The following is a 14,117-nucleotide window of genomic DNA, read 5'->3' on the forward strand; positions in this document are numbered from 1 at the left end:
AAATAATTCATATTCACATTTCAAATTTCACTTCCAAGATATTTATTCTGTTTAAAAATACAACCTATAAAATTCGACTAGCAATTTTCAGTCCATTTTATTTCACTTTACAAATTCGCTTCCACAAATTCAGTGGCTCAAATTCGGCAGAAAATTCAACATTTCACATCCGGGAACTGCAGGAAGAGCAGTAGAGTGCCGATGCATCATCTCTATCTGCTGTTAGTCTTCTTCACCAGCAGGTGCCGCTAGCGGCTGTTTAGGAAGACCAAAGCAACGCTAGTAAGTCATTCATTCATAAAAACGGATTTACAGAATTAGAGCAAGCGGTAAGTGAATGTGTGATGATTATCAGGGCCAGTATAAATGCAGAAAAGCTGATAAAGACAGAAAAGCTGCATTTATGTTTAATTCAGTGTCTTTACGCTTACTTTCCCTGTGTAGCTACAGTTTTCTCTACAGTGAACAAGATAACGTTATTGCCCGATGCTGGTGTACAGATCAAACGTTAAATCTGAGATAGACATATATTTCTCTCTGTTGTTTAGTTTCCTTAACTTTGTATCGCAGCGCTGTGTTGTAATACTAGGGCTTCCCTCATCCGTCATAGCTGCCATCAGGACATATAAACTCTTAACACAGCTTAATGGACTCGTACAGTGATATAAAAGACCAAACTCGCACCTCATTTGTGATGTAGGTTAGACTATATAGGCTCCAAGAAAGCAGATACTGACATAAAGTTGATTTGACGCTGAACGTTTGATTATGATATTCGCAAATTTAGGGACCGTCTCTAAAGTTACGACATTCTGTATTCACGTTTCTACCTTCTACCAAACTCTTGTAGACACACATGCACATATACATATTCAAACACACCCCACTCAAAGTACATGCATATATACTATTTCTTTTTTTTTTTTTTTACACGTTCATCACACAATTTTTTTTTTACTTTGTTCATTTTTTATTTTACCTGATCATAGATTATCCTGCTTATACAAATAAATTAAATTAAATTTAGAAATAAAATTAACTAAGTAGAACTAATTGTGTGATGAATGTGTAAAAAAAAGAAAAAGTATATGTGCATGTACTTTGAGTTGAGTGTGTTTGAATATGTGTGTGTGTGTGTGTGTGTGTGTGTGTGTGTGTGTGTGTGTGTGTGTGTGTGTGTGTGTGTGAGAGAGAGAGAGAGAGAGAGAGAGAGAGAGAGAGAAGGGTGCATCACTCTTCGACCTGGCACCTATAGATGAACACTTCACAGGTAGTTTTGGTGATTGTAAATCATTCTCATCAAATGCTATTGAGCTTTAAATTATGGCATTTTTTTGTATGATCCAATACAGTAGTGAAATACATAGCAATCTTTACATATTACTTGACAGTTTATTTGGAAACACTTTACAGTAAGGTTCATAATGTATTAACTAATGTGAACTATCCATGAGCAACACATTTGTTGTTGTATTTGTTAATCTTTGTTAACGTTAATAAAAATACAGCAGTTCATTGTTCATGTTACTTCACTGTGCATTAACTAAAGTTGACAAATACAACTCTTGATTTTAATAATGTATTAGTAAATGCTGGAATTAACTTTAACAAAGATTAGTAAGTGCTGTAGAAGTGCAGTTCATTGTTCGTTCATATCAACTATTTAATATAAAGTGTTACCTTTTATTTTAATAAACATCAAAAATCTAAAAGGTTTGCATTATACCTGACAGCTAGATAAACACTTTAGAGTTGGTTTTGTGACTAAGTCATTCTCTTTAAATGCTATTGAAGGTAGAAACGTGAATACATAATGTTGTAACTTTAGAGACAGTCCCTAAATTTGCGAATATCATAATCAAACGTTCAGCGTCAAATCAACTTAATGCCAGTATCTGCTTTCTTGGAGCCTATATAGTCTAACCTACATCACAAATGAGGTGCGAGTTTGGTCTTTTATATCACTGTACGAGTCCATTAAGCTGTGTTAAGAGTTTATATGTCCTGATGGCAGCTATGACGGATGAGGGAAGCCCTAGTATTACAACACAGCGCTGCGATATAAAGTTAAGGAAACTAAACAACAGAGAGAAATATATGTCTATCTCAGATTTAACGTTTGATCTATACACCAGCATCGGGCAATAACGTTATCTTGTTCACTGGAGAGAAAGCTGTAGCTACACTGGGAAAGTAAGCGTAAATACACTGAATTAAACATAAATGCAGCTTTTCTGTCTTTATCAGCTTTTCTGCATTTATACTGGCCCTGATAATCATCACACATTCACTTACCGCTTGCTCCATTTCTGTAAATCTGTTTTTATGAATGAATGATGACTTACTAGCCGTGATCTCGTCTTAAACAGCCGCTAGCGGCACCTGCTGGTGAAGAAGACTAACAGCAGATAGAGATGATGCATCGGCACTCTACTGCTCTTCCTGCAGTTCCCGGATGTGAAATGTTGAATTTTCTGCCGAATTTGAGCCACTGAATTTGTGGAAGCGAATTTGTAAAGCGAAATAAAATGGACTGAAAATTGCTAGTTGAATTTTATAGGTTGTATTTTTAAACATGAATGAATATTTTGGAAGTGAAATCTAAAAGGTGAATATGAATTATTGAATTTTTAATAATGAAAATGTGTGTGAAATATTTTTAATTGAAATATTCACAGCTTAAATATACGACCATGTTGAATTTCAGCCCATAAAAATGCAAGCCTTAAAAATACAGTGCATCTAAATGCAAGTACAGCTAATGTAATGCATATTTTTTTCAAATAGTGCAATTCAACAAGCTTTTTATTTCAAAAACATTTGGCATTATTTTACTTCCATACTAGCATAACTTATTTAACATGTATATTTAATGAACAAGTAAAATATTACTTGACACTGGCATTAGCGCAGTTAATGCTTATAGAGTCTATGTTCATGTATCTACTCTTCAGCACAATGGTAACCACAAAAACTTCAACATTACAGATACTCTTAAATGTCAAACATATCCGCATTAAATGATTAGTTCACTTTCATATGAAAATTACCCCAAGCTTTACACACCCTCAAGCCAACCTAGGTGTATATGACTTTCTTGTTTCTGACGAAGACAATCTGAGAAATATTAATAAATATCTTGATGCATCCAAGCTTTATAACGGCACTATGCGTTACCAAACAAGCATGAGCTGAAGAAAGTGTCTCCATCCACATCTATCCTTCATAAACATATTCCACACGGCTCCAGAGGGTTAATAAAGGCCTTCTGAAGCGAAGTGATGCATTTGTGTAGAAAAAAAAATATCCATATTTAACAAGTTATGAAGTAAAATATCTAGCTTCTGCCAGACCGCCTTCCATATTCGAATTACGCAAAAAACAGAACTGCCGTCGCGTTAGTTACATAAGTTGCATAGGGAATATGTAAGGCGGTCTGGTGGAAGCTAGATATTTTACTTATAATATAAGATTGCTTCGCTTCAGAAGGCCTTTATCAACCCTCTGGAGCCGTGTGGAATATGTTTATGATGGATGGATGTGGATGAAGACACTTTACTTAGCTCATACTCATTTGGTATGCTTATGAGCTGAAGAAAGTGACCTTCAGAAAGCCTTTATTACCCCAAGATTTACTCAAGCCATCCTAGGTTTATATCACTTTCTTGTTTCTGACGAACACAATCGTAGATTGTTGCTAGATTGTTGTTAGATTGTAGCTTTATAAATGTGTATTTCTACGATTGTGTTCATCAGAAACAAGAAAGTCATATACACCTATGATGGATTGAGGGTGAGTAAAGCTTGGGCTAATTTTCATATAAAAGTGAACTAATCCTTTAAACACTAACAGGTCTTTACCTTCACAAAAACACAAATAAATTAACACTTAATTTCAACATTTATTCTCCTTATCCAGTCCCTATGCAAAGCATGCTGTGAACTAGAAATCCACTGCCTAATTTTTGACATTATCAAGACAATTTAATTAAGTTACTACAACCTATGTTTTTTTTTTTTTAGAAATTTGAGTTTAAATTACAGATGCTATTAAGTTAATGTAAACATTATTATGTCAACAGAACTAAAAAAAAAATAATAATGTTTGCAACTTAAAATGTTTAATTAATACAATAAATTAGAATTTTTAACTTGCAACCATGCAATTATTTAAGTTACAAATTCATATGAAATTGCCACCTCATATTTTTCTGTGAGATCAGGTTGTGAATTGTACCTTTTTTCTGAGTTTCAAAAACTGTTTTGCTTTAAATCAAAGGTTGTAATGTTGTGATTCATCTCAAACCTTAGAACTCTTTGGCACTCACTGGCTTAGAACTTCTTTTTTTTTTTCCCAGTGTAGAAATGAAAACTACAAATACCAACCAAGGCCACAAAAAATAAAATAAATAAATAAATAAATAAAAAATAAATAAATAAATAAAAATAGCTTCCACTGTTGCACTCTATTGCAAAAATAATACCTGACAGGTTTTCAAAAAGGTTTTCTGAACACTCCCCCCATCTGCAGTTGGACAGAGAAAGATTAGTCCTGTCATTAATTCATGCTATTGATTGAGCCAATATTTCTAAGTTGGTTTGGTTGAGATTCTCAAACAAACTTGCTTTTATACAAACAGTTTTTACATCGTGTTTTCTGCATATTGAGCTAGGATAGGAGAAACTATTTCAGTATCAAAAAAAAAGACATTTTCCTCTTTAGATATTTGTTATATTTTTTTATGTTCTCACAGCCCTGTCCCTACTATCACCTGGAGAAAGATGAGTGGGAACATCCCCAAAAAAGCCCGTCTGCGCAAATCACAGGCTGTTCTTGAGATCCCCAACATCCAGCTAGAGGATTCTGGGAGTTATGAGTGTAAAGCTGAGAACACCAGAGGAGGCACCGCCTTCAGAGGACATCTCCAGGTCTACAGTGAGTACAGCTCTGCTTCTAAAAAAAAAAAAAAAAAAAAACACTGCAATAAAATCATTAACAATGAAAGTTCTTTATGGTTTATGTTTGCAATATAATAAGAGAAATAAAATGAGCAGGATTGTTGTAATCGCACATTTGTAAAAGAATCTGCTAAATGAATAGATTTAAATGAGCAAGAAGGGGATTGTGGTGAAAACCAAGGATTGTCCTACAGACATGAATGATTCCTCAAATCATGTGGCTTGTTTAGGAGAGATGTGTTTATGCTTTCTGATTGTGAGTGGAATAATGATTTATGCCTGGTGGATGAAAAACTGCAAGGACTTACGTTGAAGAAGGGACCTTGTAACACAATCTCATGTCAATTTGTAGCTATTTTACATTTTGACGAATTGGTGGATAATTGAATGAATTCGTACAATCTCATGTGTACGTTTTTTGTACGACCTACTTACGCCCCAGTGATGGGTATGTTTAGGGGTGGACCTTCATGCTAACTTTTTTCTAAAAATTTTCGTTTAATTTACATTGTGCGAATTCATGCGAAATCGCCACTTTGTTACATAGTTAGGTTTTCCCATGAAATCAGGTTGGACCTTAACCATATCTAGAGATGAGCATATGATGGAAACTTGAGGGTTTTACTTCTATTGTAACTTTCATCCACATCCAATGCTCTTGCAACTGCCAAGAACACCCTAGTTTTGTGTGTATGAGCACTGCTCGTATTGTCTCCTGTAAATGTAAAAATCTGATTTTATAAGCATTATTTGTAAAAAAAAAAGGGTTTGAAGTAATGTGCCGCAGTAGTGTGGGAACAGGATCCGTTGGGTCCTTTCCTGATTAGATTCCTTCATAAATTATTCCTCTGGGCATACTCTCTCTGTCTCTTTGGCATAATTCTGACTGGCCTTTATGACAGAAGGTATAAATTTAAGCAAAGTTGGCCAGCTTACATTTTTGTCAAAGTTTTGCAGGGACAAAATGGCTCCGTCCTCAGAAGACTTTTGTCCAATTAAATTTTAGGGGCTATTTTATGATTATTCTTGCTTGCGTAGCTGAAAATGCTATAGTTTTTGACCCACATATTTCCCCTGACCCACTGTAGCTTTGATGGGTCCCTAATACGGGGATCTGGGACCTCCATTCATCTTTCCCAGACTCCTCTCTCCTTATCCGTTCAATAGGGTTTGTGACTTAGATGAAGTGTGCTATGTCATAAAAGTAAGTGTATCAGCGGGCCACAAGATGAATGCAGTGTCCTAGTGATTTTATGAAAACCTGGTTTTAAGAGGTTTATGACTGTCACTGGGATCTATGATTCATCACACAGTCTGGATGAACAAAGCATGACAAAACAACAGCTGTTTGTCTTATCCGTCGCAACAATGTCCAAATATACTTTTATTGTGTTCTCTACGTTGTCAGTAGTTCAGTACCAGTGTGTGATGAACAGTCCTGCCACTCTTCATGAATCTTAAAGTATTTCAAAGGAGAACTGTTAAGGCACGTTCACACCGAGAACAATAACTATAATGATAACTGTAATGTTTTAATAGTCATTCTAATTCTATGAGAATAGTAGATCCACACCAGAGCTATAACGATAATGACACAGAGGAACAATGTTGTTGTGAGAACTTTTGGAACAATTTTTCTAAGGTAAGTTTGTCAGAGCCAACCTGCAGATTTTGGGCAGTCAGATTATAGTTTATGATGGCCACAGACTTTAGCTTCAGATTATGCTTGCATCCAGTTTTAGGATATCAAACGTGTGATATTTTGAATTGATTTCAGAATACATACTGTATTGTTTTCATTTGTCATATGTCTCCTAGAAACAAAATGCATGTCTCTCTGTGAGTTTTCTGTATTCGGAACGACTTGAAAGTCAGCAAATGTTTAAATTTAAGATTTTAAGATTTTAGTCTTTTAGTCTGTTTGACCATATTTACTATTGTAATACATGTCCCTTATCTTATCATGAACAAATTATCAGTAGATTTTATTCCAATGAAAAAAAAAAAAGTTTGCCTTCGTAATCTTTTGTTAAAATGTAACAACTTGGCCATTGGAAAAAACGTCTCGGGTTACAGATGTAACCCTGGTTCCCTGAGTAGGGAACGAGACGCTGCGTGACAACGCATTGGGAACCTTCTGCGTGATGTCGTCACTGAAGCACTCATGTATCTAACCAATCGCGTAGCGAGACGTCAGAGACGGGTGACGTCACGGACCAGGAAACTATAAAGCACACCCGGATGCAGAGCACGGTAGCTTCTGGATAAGTCTGAAGCAAGCACTCACAAGTGTGCAGGGGTACGGCAAGAGACGCAGCGTCTCGTTCCCTACTCATCTGTAACCCGAGACGTTCCCTTTCGTGGGAACTATCGACGCTGCGTGACAACGCATTGGGAACGCAATCCCAACTGAGCCGTAGCTCAAACACTTGTCAAAGTTATCTTGACAACCCGGAGGACCCTAGGGTGGAGCCGATATCAAAGTTATAATACTTAATAAATGTGTGCTGGTATGACCATCCAGCTGCATCACATATATCACCCATGGAAACTCCTGACATCAAAGCTTTTGATGCCGCCATACCCCTAGTTGAATGGGTGCGAACATTCAAAGGAGAAGGCTGTCCGGCCGCTTCATAGGCAAGTGAGATGGCCTCGACCACCCACTTGCTCATTCTCTGCTTCGATGCTGGGCCGCCTTTTTTTAGGGGACCAATAACAGACAAACAATTGATCTGACTTACGCCACAGGGCAGCTCTGTGGACATAAGCATCCAAAGCCCTTACTGGGCACAGCAGATTACATTTTTCCTGATCCGCAGATTCAAATGGAGGAGGATAGAAGGCCTGAAGCACAATGGGGCCTGGGACATTGGTAGGGACCTTTGGGACATAACCCGGTCTAGGATACGGGAATGCTTTCACCATTCCCGGAGCAAATTCAAGAAAAGAAGGAGCAACAGAAAGTGCTTGTAAGTCTCCTATCCGCTTCAGAGAAGTGATAGCCAAAAAAAGAATTGTTTTAAGAGTGAGGAACCTCTCAGGAACCTCCTCTAGTGGTTCAAAGGGAGCCTCAGCTAACCCCTGTAAGACCACGGCCAAGTCCCAGGCCGGAACCCTTGTGCGCACTGGAGGCCTCAACCTCAATGTGCCACGGAGGAAGCATGTGACGAGGGGGTCTCGACCTACCGAGATATTCCCCTCAAGAGGAGCATGTTATGCTGAAATTGCTGCAATGTAAACCTTCAAGGTTGAGTGAGATAGGCCCTCCGAGAATTTTTCCTGGAGGAATTTTAGCACACAGCTAATAGAAGAAAGGACAGGGTCCGTATTATTGTTTCTACACCAGGTAGAAAACAAATTCCATTTGTAGGCATGCAACTTCCTCGTGGCGGCAGCATGGGTCCCTGGGACAGGAATCAAGGCTTTTTCCACATGACCCGAGCACGAAGGCATCGCTGCGTGACTTCGATCATGCGAAAAGGGTTTCCCCTCAGGGAAAACCCCTTGGTCCTGTGCCACCACTGTAAGGGTCTCATGTGCAGAAGGCCAATAGTAATCACGTTGGACGCAGCTGCCATCAGACCCAACAGTCTCTGAAACTGTTTTAAAGTGAGAGTGGTTCGAAGGGAGCCTCAGCTAACCCTTGTAATACCACAGCCAGGTCCCAGGCTGGCCTCAACCTCAGTGTGCCACAGAGGAAGCGAGTAACGAGGGGGTCTCGACCCACCGAGAAGCCACCCTCAAGAGAAGCATGAAAGGCTGAGATAGCCGCAACGTAAACCTTCAAGCTGATAGGAGGGTGGACAGAGTCCATATTATTCTGTCTGCACCAAGCAGAAAATAAATTCCGTTTATAGGAATAAAGCTTCCTCGTGGCGGGAGCTCTGGAGTTAAGGATGGTCTCCACAACCTCAGTTGGAAGACCAGCATCTATGAGCCTGGCCCCCTCAGAGGCTAGGCCCATAGCTTCCACAGTTCTGGGCGGGGATGTATTATCGAGCCGCCCGCTTGCGACAGAAGGTCCTGTCTAAGGGAAAGCTCCATTGGGGAGCCGTCTAGTAAGGACACTAGGTCCGAGAACCATACTCTGGTTGGCCAGAAGGGGGCTACCAGTATTAGGCTGACCCCTTCCCGGTGTACTTTCTCCAGAACTCCCGGGAGCAAGGTGATCGGGGGAAATGCATACAGACTTAGCTTCGGCCACGTCTGTACCATGGTATCCAGACCCAGAGGTGCTGGATGTGTTCGGGAGTACCAGAGTGGTCACTGGGTTGACTCTCCCAAAGCAAATAGGTCGACTTCCGCTCGACCGAAATTTTTCCATAGGAGATCCACCACTTCTGGGTGGAGTCTCCACTCCCCGGGCCTCGGCCCCTGCCTCGACAGGGCGTCTGCTCCCTTTATACCCCAGGATGAAAGCTGGCTTCAGAGAGAGCAGCTTCCCTAGGGACCATCGGAGGATCCGACGGGCCAAGTAGTAAAGTTGGCAAGACCGCAGACCCCCCTGATGGTTTATATATAAGACCACTGCCGTGTTGTCCGTGCGGACCAACACGTGATGGCCTCTCTGGTCTGGGAGAAAGTGTTTTAATGCTAGAAACACCACCATCATCTCCAACCGATTTATGTGCCGGCCTGGTATGCAGAAAGGCTTTCACCATACCAGGTGCAAACTGCTGACAGCGCTTTTAAATCACCAATTCTCTTCAAAGAAGAGACGGCCAGGAGAAAGATAGTTTTAGGTGTCAAGAACTTGTCTGACACCTTCCAGGACCTCCCATAGACCCTGAGCTGAGCGACCACTCATGATCGCCCCCCAGCCCGTGAGGGAGGCATCTGTCGTAAGCATTACATGACGACCAGAAATCCCCAGCACGGGTACCTGGGACAGGAACCAGGGATCTTTCCACATGGCCAGAGCACGAAGGCATTGCCGCGCGACTTTTGATCATGCGAAAAGGATTTCCCCTCGGAGAAAATCCCCTGGTCCTGAGTCACCACTGTAAGAGTCATATGTGCAGAAGGCCAAAAAGGTATGACGTTGGACGCAGCTGCCATAAGACCCAACAGTTTCTGGAACTGTTTTACAGTGAGTGACTGGCCTAACTTCACCCCTTTCACGGCTGCGAGAATGGAACTCACACGAGCAGGAAACAAATGTGCCTGCATCATGGTGGAGTCCCAAACTACACCTAGATAAGTGGTAGTCTGAGCCGGAACTAGCACACTCTTTTTTTTTTTTTTTTTTTTGGCATTGAGCCTCAGCCCGAGCCTTTTCATGTGGTACAGAGCAGCATCCATTTTGATATATTCGGTAGAAGTTTCCATTCTACCATAAAATCTACTAAGGGAACCAGTCTCTCGAGACTGACCTCTGGTGTTTTTGAGCACTCGATTCAACGTTCTGGAGCGGCGCACCAGCAGAAAACAGACGAATCAAGTCATAACCGGCTCTCCTCGGAGAGTCGGTGGAGACCGTTGTGCCCTGACGCACACTGGGTGGCAGGGTTAGCATAACGGCCCCCTGAGGGCGCCAAAGGGGGACGGGTGTCAGATATTCTAACACAGGACCCCCTCCGGAGGGGGCTGCCCTCATGGATCCTGGCCCACAGATGTCAGGACCTCTTTGAAGCCTTCTTGGTGGTAATAACAGTCCGCAGATCTGTCCTACTTCACAAGGACTTCCGCTGTGTCACCTGTCCCGGTCCCCAAGCTTTCTGCGGGGGAGCAAGGGTGGTGACACCCTTTTCCTTTAAATTCCTCAGAATTGAATGTATTCAATATTTAATTTAATCCTTAAATTAAATGCAGCCCAAAACAGTCAAAAATGACAGGCTGAATATATTAGAATACAAAGAGAATTATAGCTCGTAATAGTTTGCAAGGTATTATAGGGAAAGAGAGAAAGGGAAACTCCCGTCTGCTCAGTTCCCTCCAGATATATATATTATGTATAAACATTATATACAATATATACTACGTGCACGCAATCTATGCGCAGCCTTGGCAAACGCAAGATCCGAGCGAGCCGTATATTTTTTGTTGCACACTTAATCTACGCGCTGCCTCGGCAAACGCGAGATTCGAGCTATATATTCCTTATTGCAGGCTTAATCCACGCGCTGCCTCGGCAAACGCGAGATCTAAGCCTCGTGTTAGACTTTTATTCCCTCGAGAATAAAGCCAACAGGAGTGGAGATAAAAACTCCCGCTAGTTCATTTCCGCTCCGGGACATTTTTATGAATGAACCGTCAGCTGCTTTATTTTTGAACTGACGTGCATGCTCCACTCCCTAACACGATGTGTGTGAGGTGGCGAGTCCTCAGATCGATATCACAATATCCACCTCCTCAGAGCTGGCATGTGAAATACCGGTGCCTCAACCCGGGGAAGAAACCGCAGAGCGTGCTTCCACCTGGGAGACGGCACTAAACCTGGCAGGTAAGGGCAGAGAAAGGGCAACGCCCGTCTCTAACCCCTCTGTCAGATCCATTTGTGAACCCCACAAATGGCTTCTTTTCCGCGATCCGCGGGGAACACTGGAACACAGTATTCTGAGAGCGAGTTTCTTTTTTTTTTTTTTTTATAGTGCACACAGACGGCTCCCTCGAGAGCTGCCCAGGCTTACTCAACTCCCATTCAACTGCTGTTTCTCGCCATAATACGTGTCTTTTTTATATATATATATATATATATATATATATATATATATGGATTGGTGTGAGATACTCTTGTCCTCAGACAAAGATATCGTGACTTGTTTATATGAAATAAGACAAACAACACCAAATAAGACACACGATAACATAGAGCGCTTGCTGAAGACACAGAAGCTACCGTGCTCTGCATCCGGGTGTGCTTTATAGTTTCCTGGTCCGTGACGTCACCCGTCTCTGACGTCTCGCTACGCGATTGGTTAGATACATGAGTGCTTCAGTGACGACATCACGCAGAAGGTTCCCAATGCGTTGTCACGCAGCGTCGATAGTTCCCACGAAAGGGAACTTCCCTTTCATGTGACATCACCTGGGCTGTAAAATAGTGCTAACCAATATAGCCATATAGCTAATTAGGCATCATTTTAGCAAAGCATACAGAACCCAAGAGGCAAAATGCTGATGCTTTTTGGGTAACAGCCACTAGGTGGCGCTTTGGTAGCGCGGCAGCCATTTTTGGATGAAAATGCCAACTGGACAATAGAATCCATCACATCTTGCGCACCCCAAATCGGCAAATCTCACAGCCAAATCAGAAACGCAATAGAAAATTTCTTAAATTCAGTACATTTTATGACACCTACAGTAAATGTTGTATTGTCTTAGCCTATATATGTTTTATGTTATCAGTTGTGGAATCCAACCATTAACGTACACATATAAGGTAACGTAGTTAGCCTACTTCATTGAGTATTTCCATTTTATGCAACTTTACATATTTACTATTAATAGTAAATTAATAAATTAATAATTAATACATTTAAGATCATCATGTTTGTAGCATGATCCAGGGGATTAAATGTGCCGTAGAACGTCTTTTCAAAAGATGTAATATAAGTCTAAGGTGTCCCCTGAATGTGTCTGTGAAGTTTCAGCTCAAAATACCCCATAGCTTTTTTTAATTAATTTTTTTAGCTGCCTATTTTGGGGCATCATTAACTATGCACTGATTCAGGCTGCGGCCCCTTTAAATATCTCGCTCCCTGCCCTCCTGAGCTCTCACTTGGGTAAAGTTGGTTTTATATTCGCACATTCAGACTTCTGATAAATTCAGACTTTCCAATAAATGTGCAATAAATTAATGTTTGCGAATTTTAAGCAGCAACATGATATTGACAACCAACGATTGTCAACTTACAACATTTTTCGCAGTCGATCAAAATAGGCAAGTATTGTTTTAATGGCATATTTACTTGTGAATGTCCACTGAATGTCCAATGTAGTGTGATTAACAAGGCTATTGAATACGGATGTCCGAATGTGCGAATATGAAACCAACTTTACCCAAGTCGAGCTCTCGACTATAAGTGCAGTTATACAGTGCATAAACAAAGTTCACACAGCTAATGTAACCCTCAAATGGATATTACAAGATGTTCATCATTCATGCTGCTTGCATGCATCGATTCCTGTGAGTATAGTATTTATTTGGATGTTTACATTTGATTCTGTGTGAGTTTGAGGCTATATGCTCTGTGGCTAACGGGCTAATGCTACACTGAGATTTACAAAGAATGAAGTTGTGTTTATGAATTATACAGACTTGCAAGTGTTTAAACCTAGTAATAATAGTAAATTACTCCACTAGGTCTGAAATATATACATTTTAATCCCCTGGATCACTCTACAATAATGACCTTTTAGAACATGATGCATTGTGGTGTCTGTTATCCCGTAGCTCCCATTTTTGGACACAGTGGCTGTGTTTTTTTGTTTACATAACTTTAACAGGCATTAATATAAGACAACACTGCAAAAGTTGTTTTATTCTGTTATATATTTATTGTCCAACATTCCCAAATTTTTAATTTAATTTCATATGTTGGTATTAATTCAGTGTTTATAATGCTAATACTTGAACTTCGAATAATTTTAACCCAAACTGACTGGGTTTCTAGAGAGCAAATGTTTTGTGAAAAAAGTGGAAGACTTAAACACAAAGTGTGTAAAATAAACTGTTAAAAGGATTTGATGATCACTGATAGTATTTTATTCTGTGTTGTCATCATTTAGCTTTAATGTACTACTTTTCTTTTTTTTTTTTTTTCTTTCTTTTTTTTTTTTTTTAACAAAGCAGCTGATATTGCCATAGAAACTAGCGGACTGCCGAGTCACTTTCACCCCAAAATGGAGGAAGTGAAGGGATGCTACTGGGCGCTGGTGTTGCAATGGAACATTCTATTGAGTTTCACTTCTTGTCAGTATAAGTTCTTTGATTTTAGGCTTGGTTCTGGATGGTTCATACAGACCCTTAATGGAAACTGAAACGCAAAAAAAAAAAAAAAAAAAAAAAAACTGGCCATTCAGAAATTATGACATCACAACCATGAGTAAAATTAACATATGACCACCCGCATCATCACCTGTTAGGTATTGAGCTTGTCTGTCATGATGAATGACATTCGGAATTACTGGTATGTGGGGATCAGCAGGAAAAG

At 40.2% G+C, this 14,117-nt stretch overlaps 1 protein-coding gene across 1 annotated transcript in view; it reads left to right on the forward strand.

The window, feature by feature from the left end:
• cntn5 (contactin 5) overlaps positions 1-14,117 on the forward strand; it is a 204,115-nt gene that overhangs the window by 95,618 nt on the left and 94,380 nt on the right. Inside the window, exon 7 of the mRNA XM_067388973.1 lies at positions 4,755-4,936. Coding sequence (XP_067245074.1) covers positions 4,755-4,936 — 182 coding nt within the window. The remainder of the gene's footprint in view (positions 1-4,754; positions 4,937-14,117) is intronic.

This window comes from Chanodichthys erythropterus, chromosome 7, assembly GCF_024489055.1.
Source record: "Chanodichthys erythropterus isolate Z2021 chromosome 7, ASM2448905v1, whole genome shotgun sequence".
In the NCBI taxonomy this organism is placed as follows: domain Eukaryota; kingdom Metazoa; phylum Chordata; class Actinopteri; order Cypriniformes; family Xenocyprididae; genus Chanodichthys; species Chanodichthys erythropterus.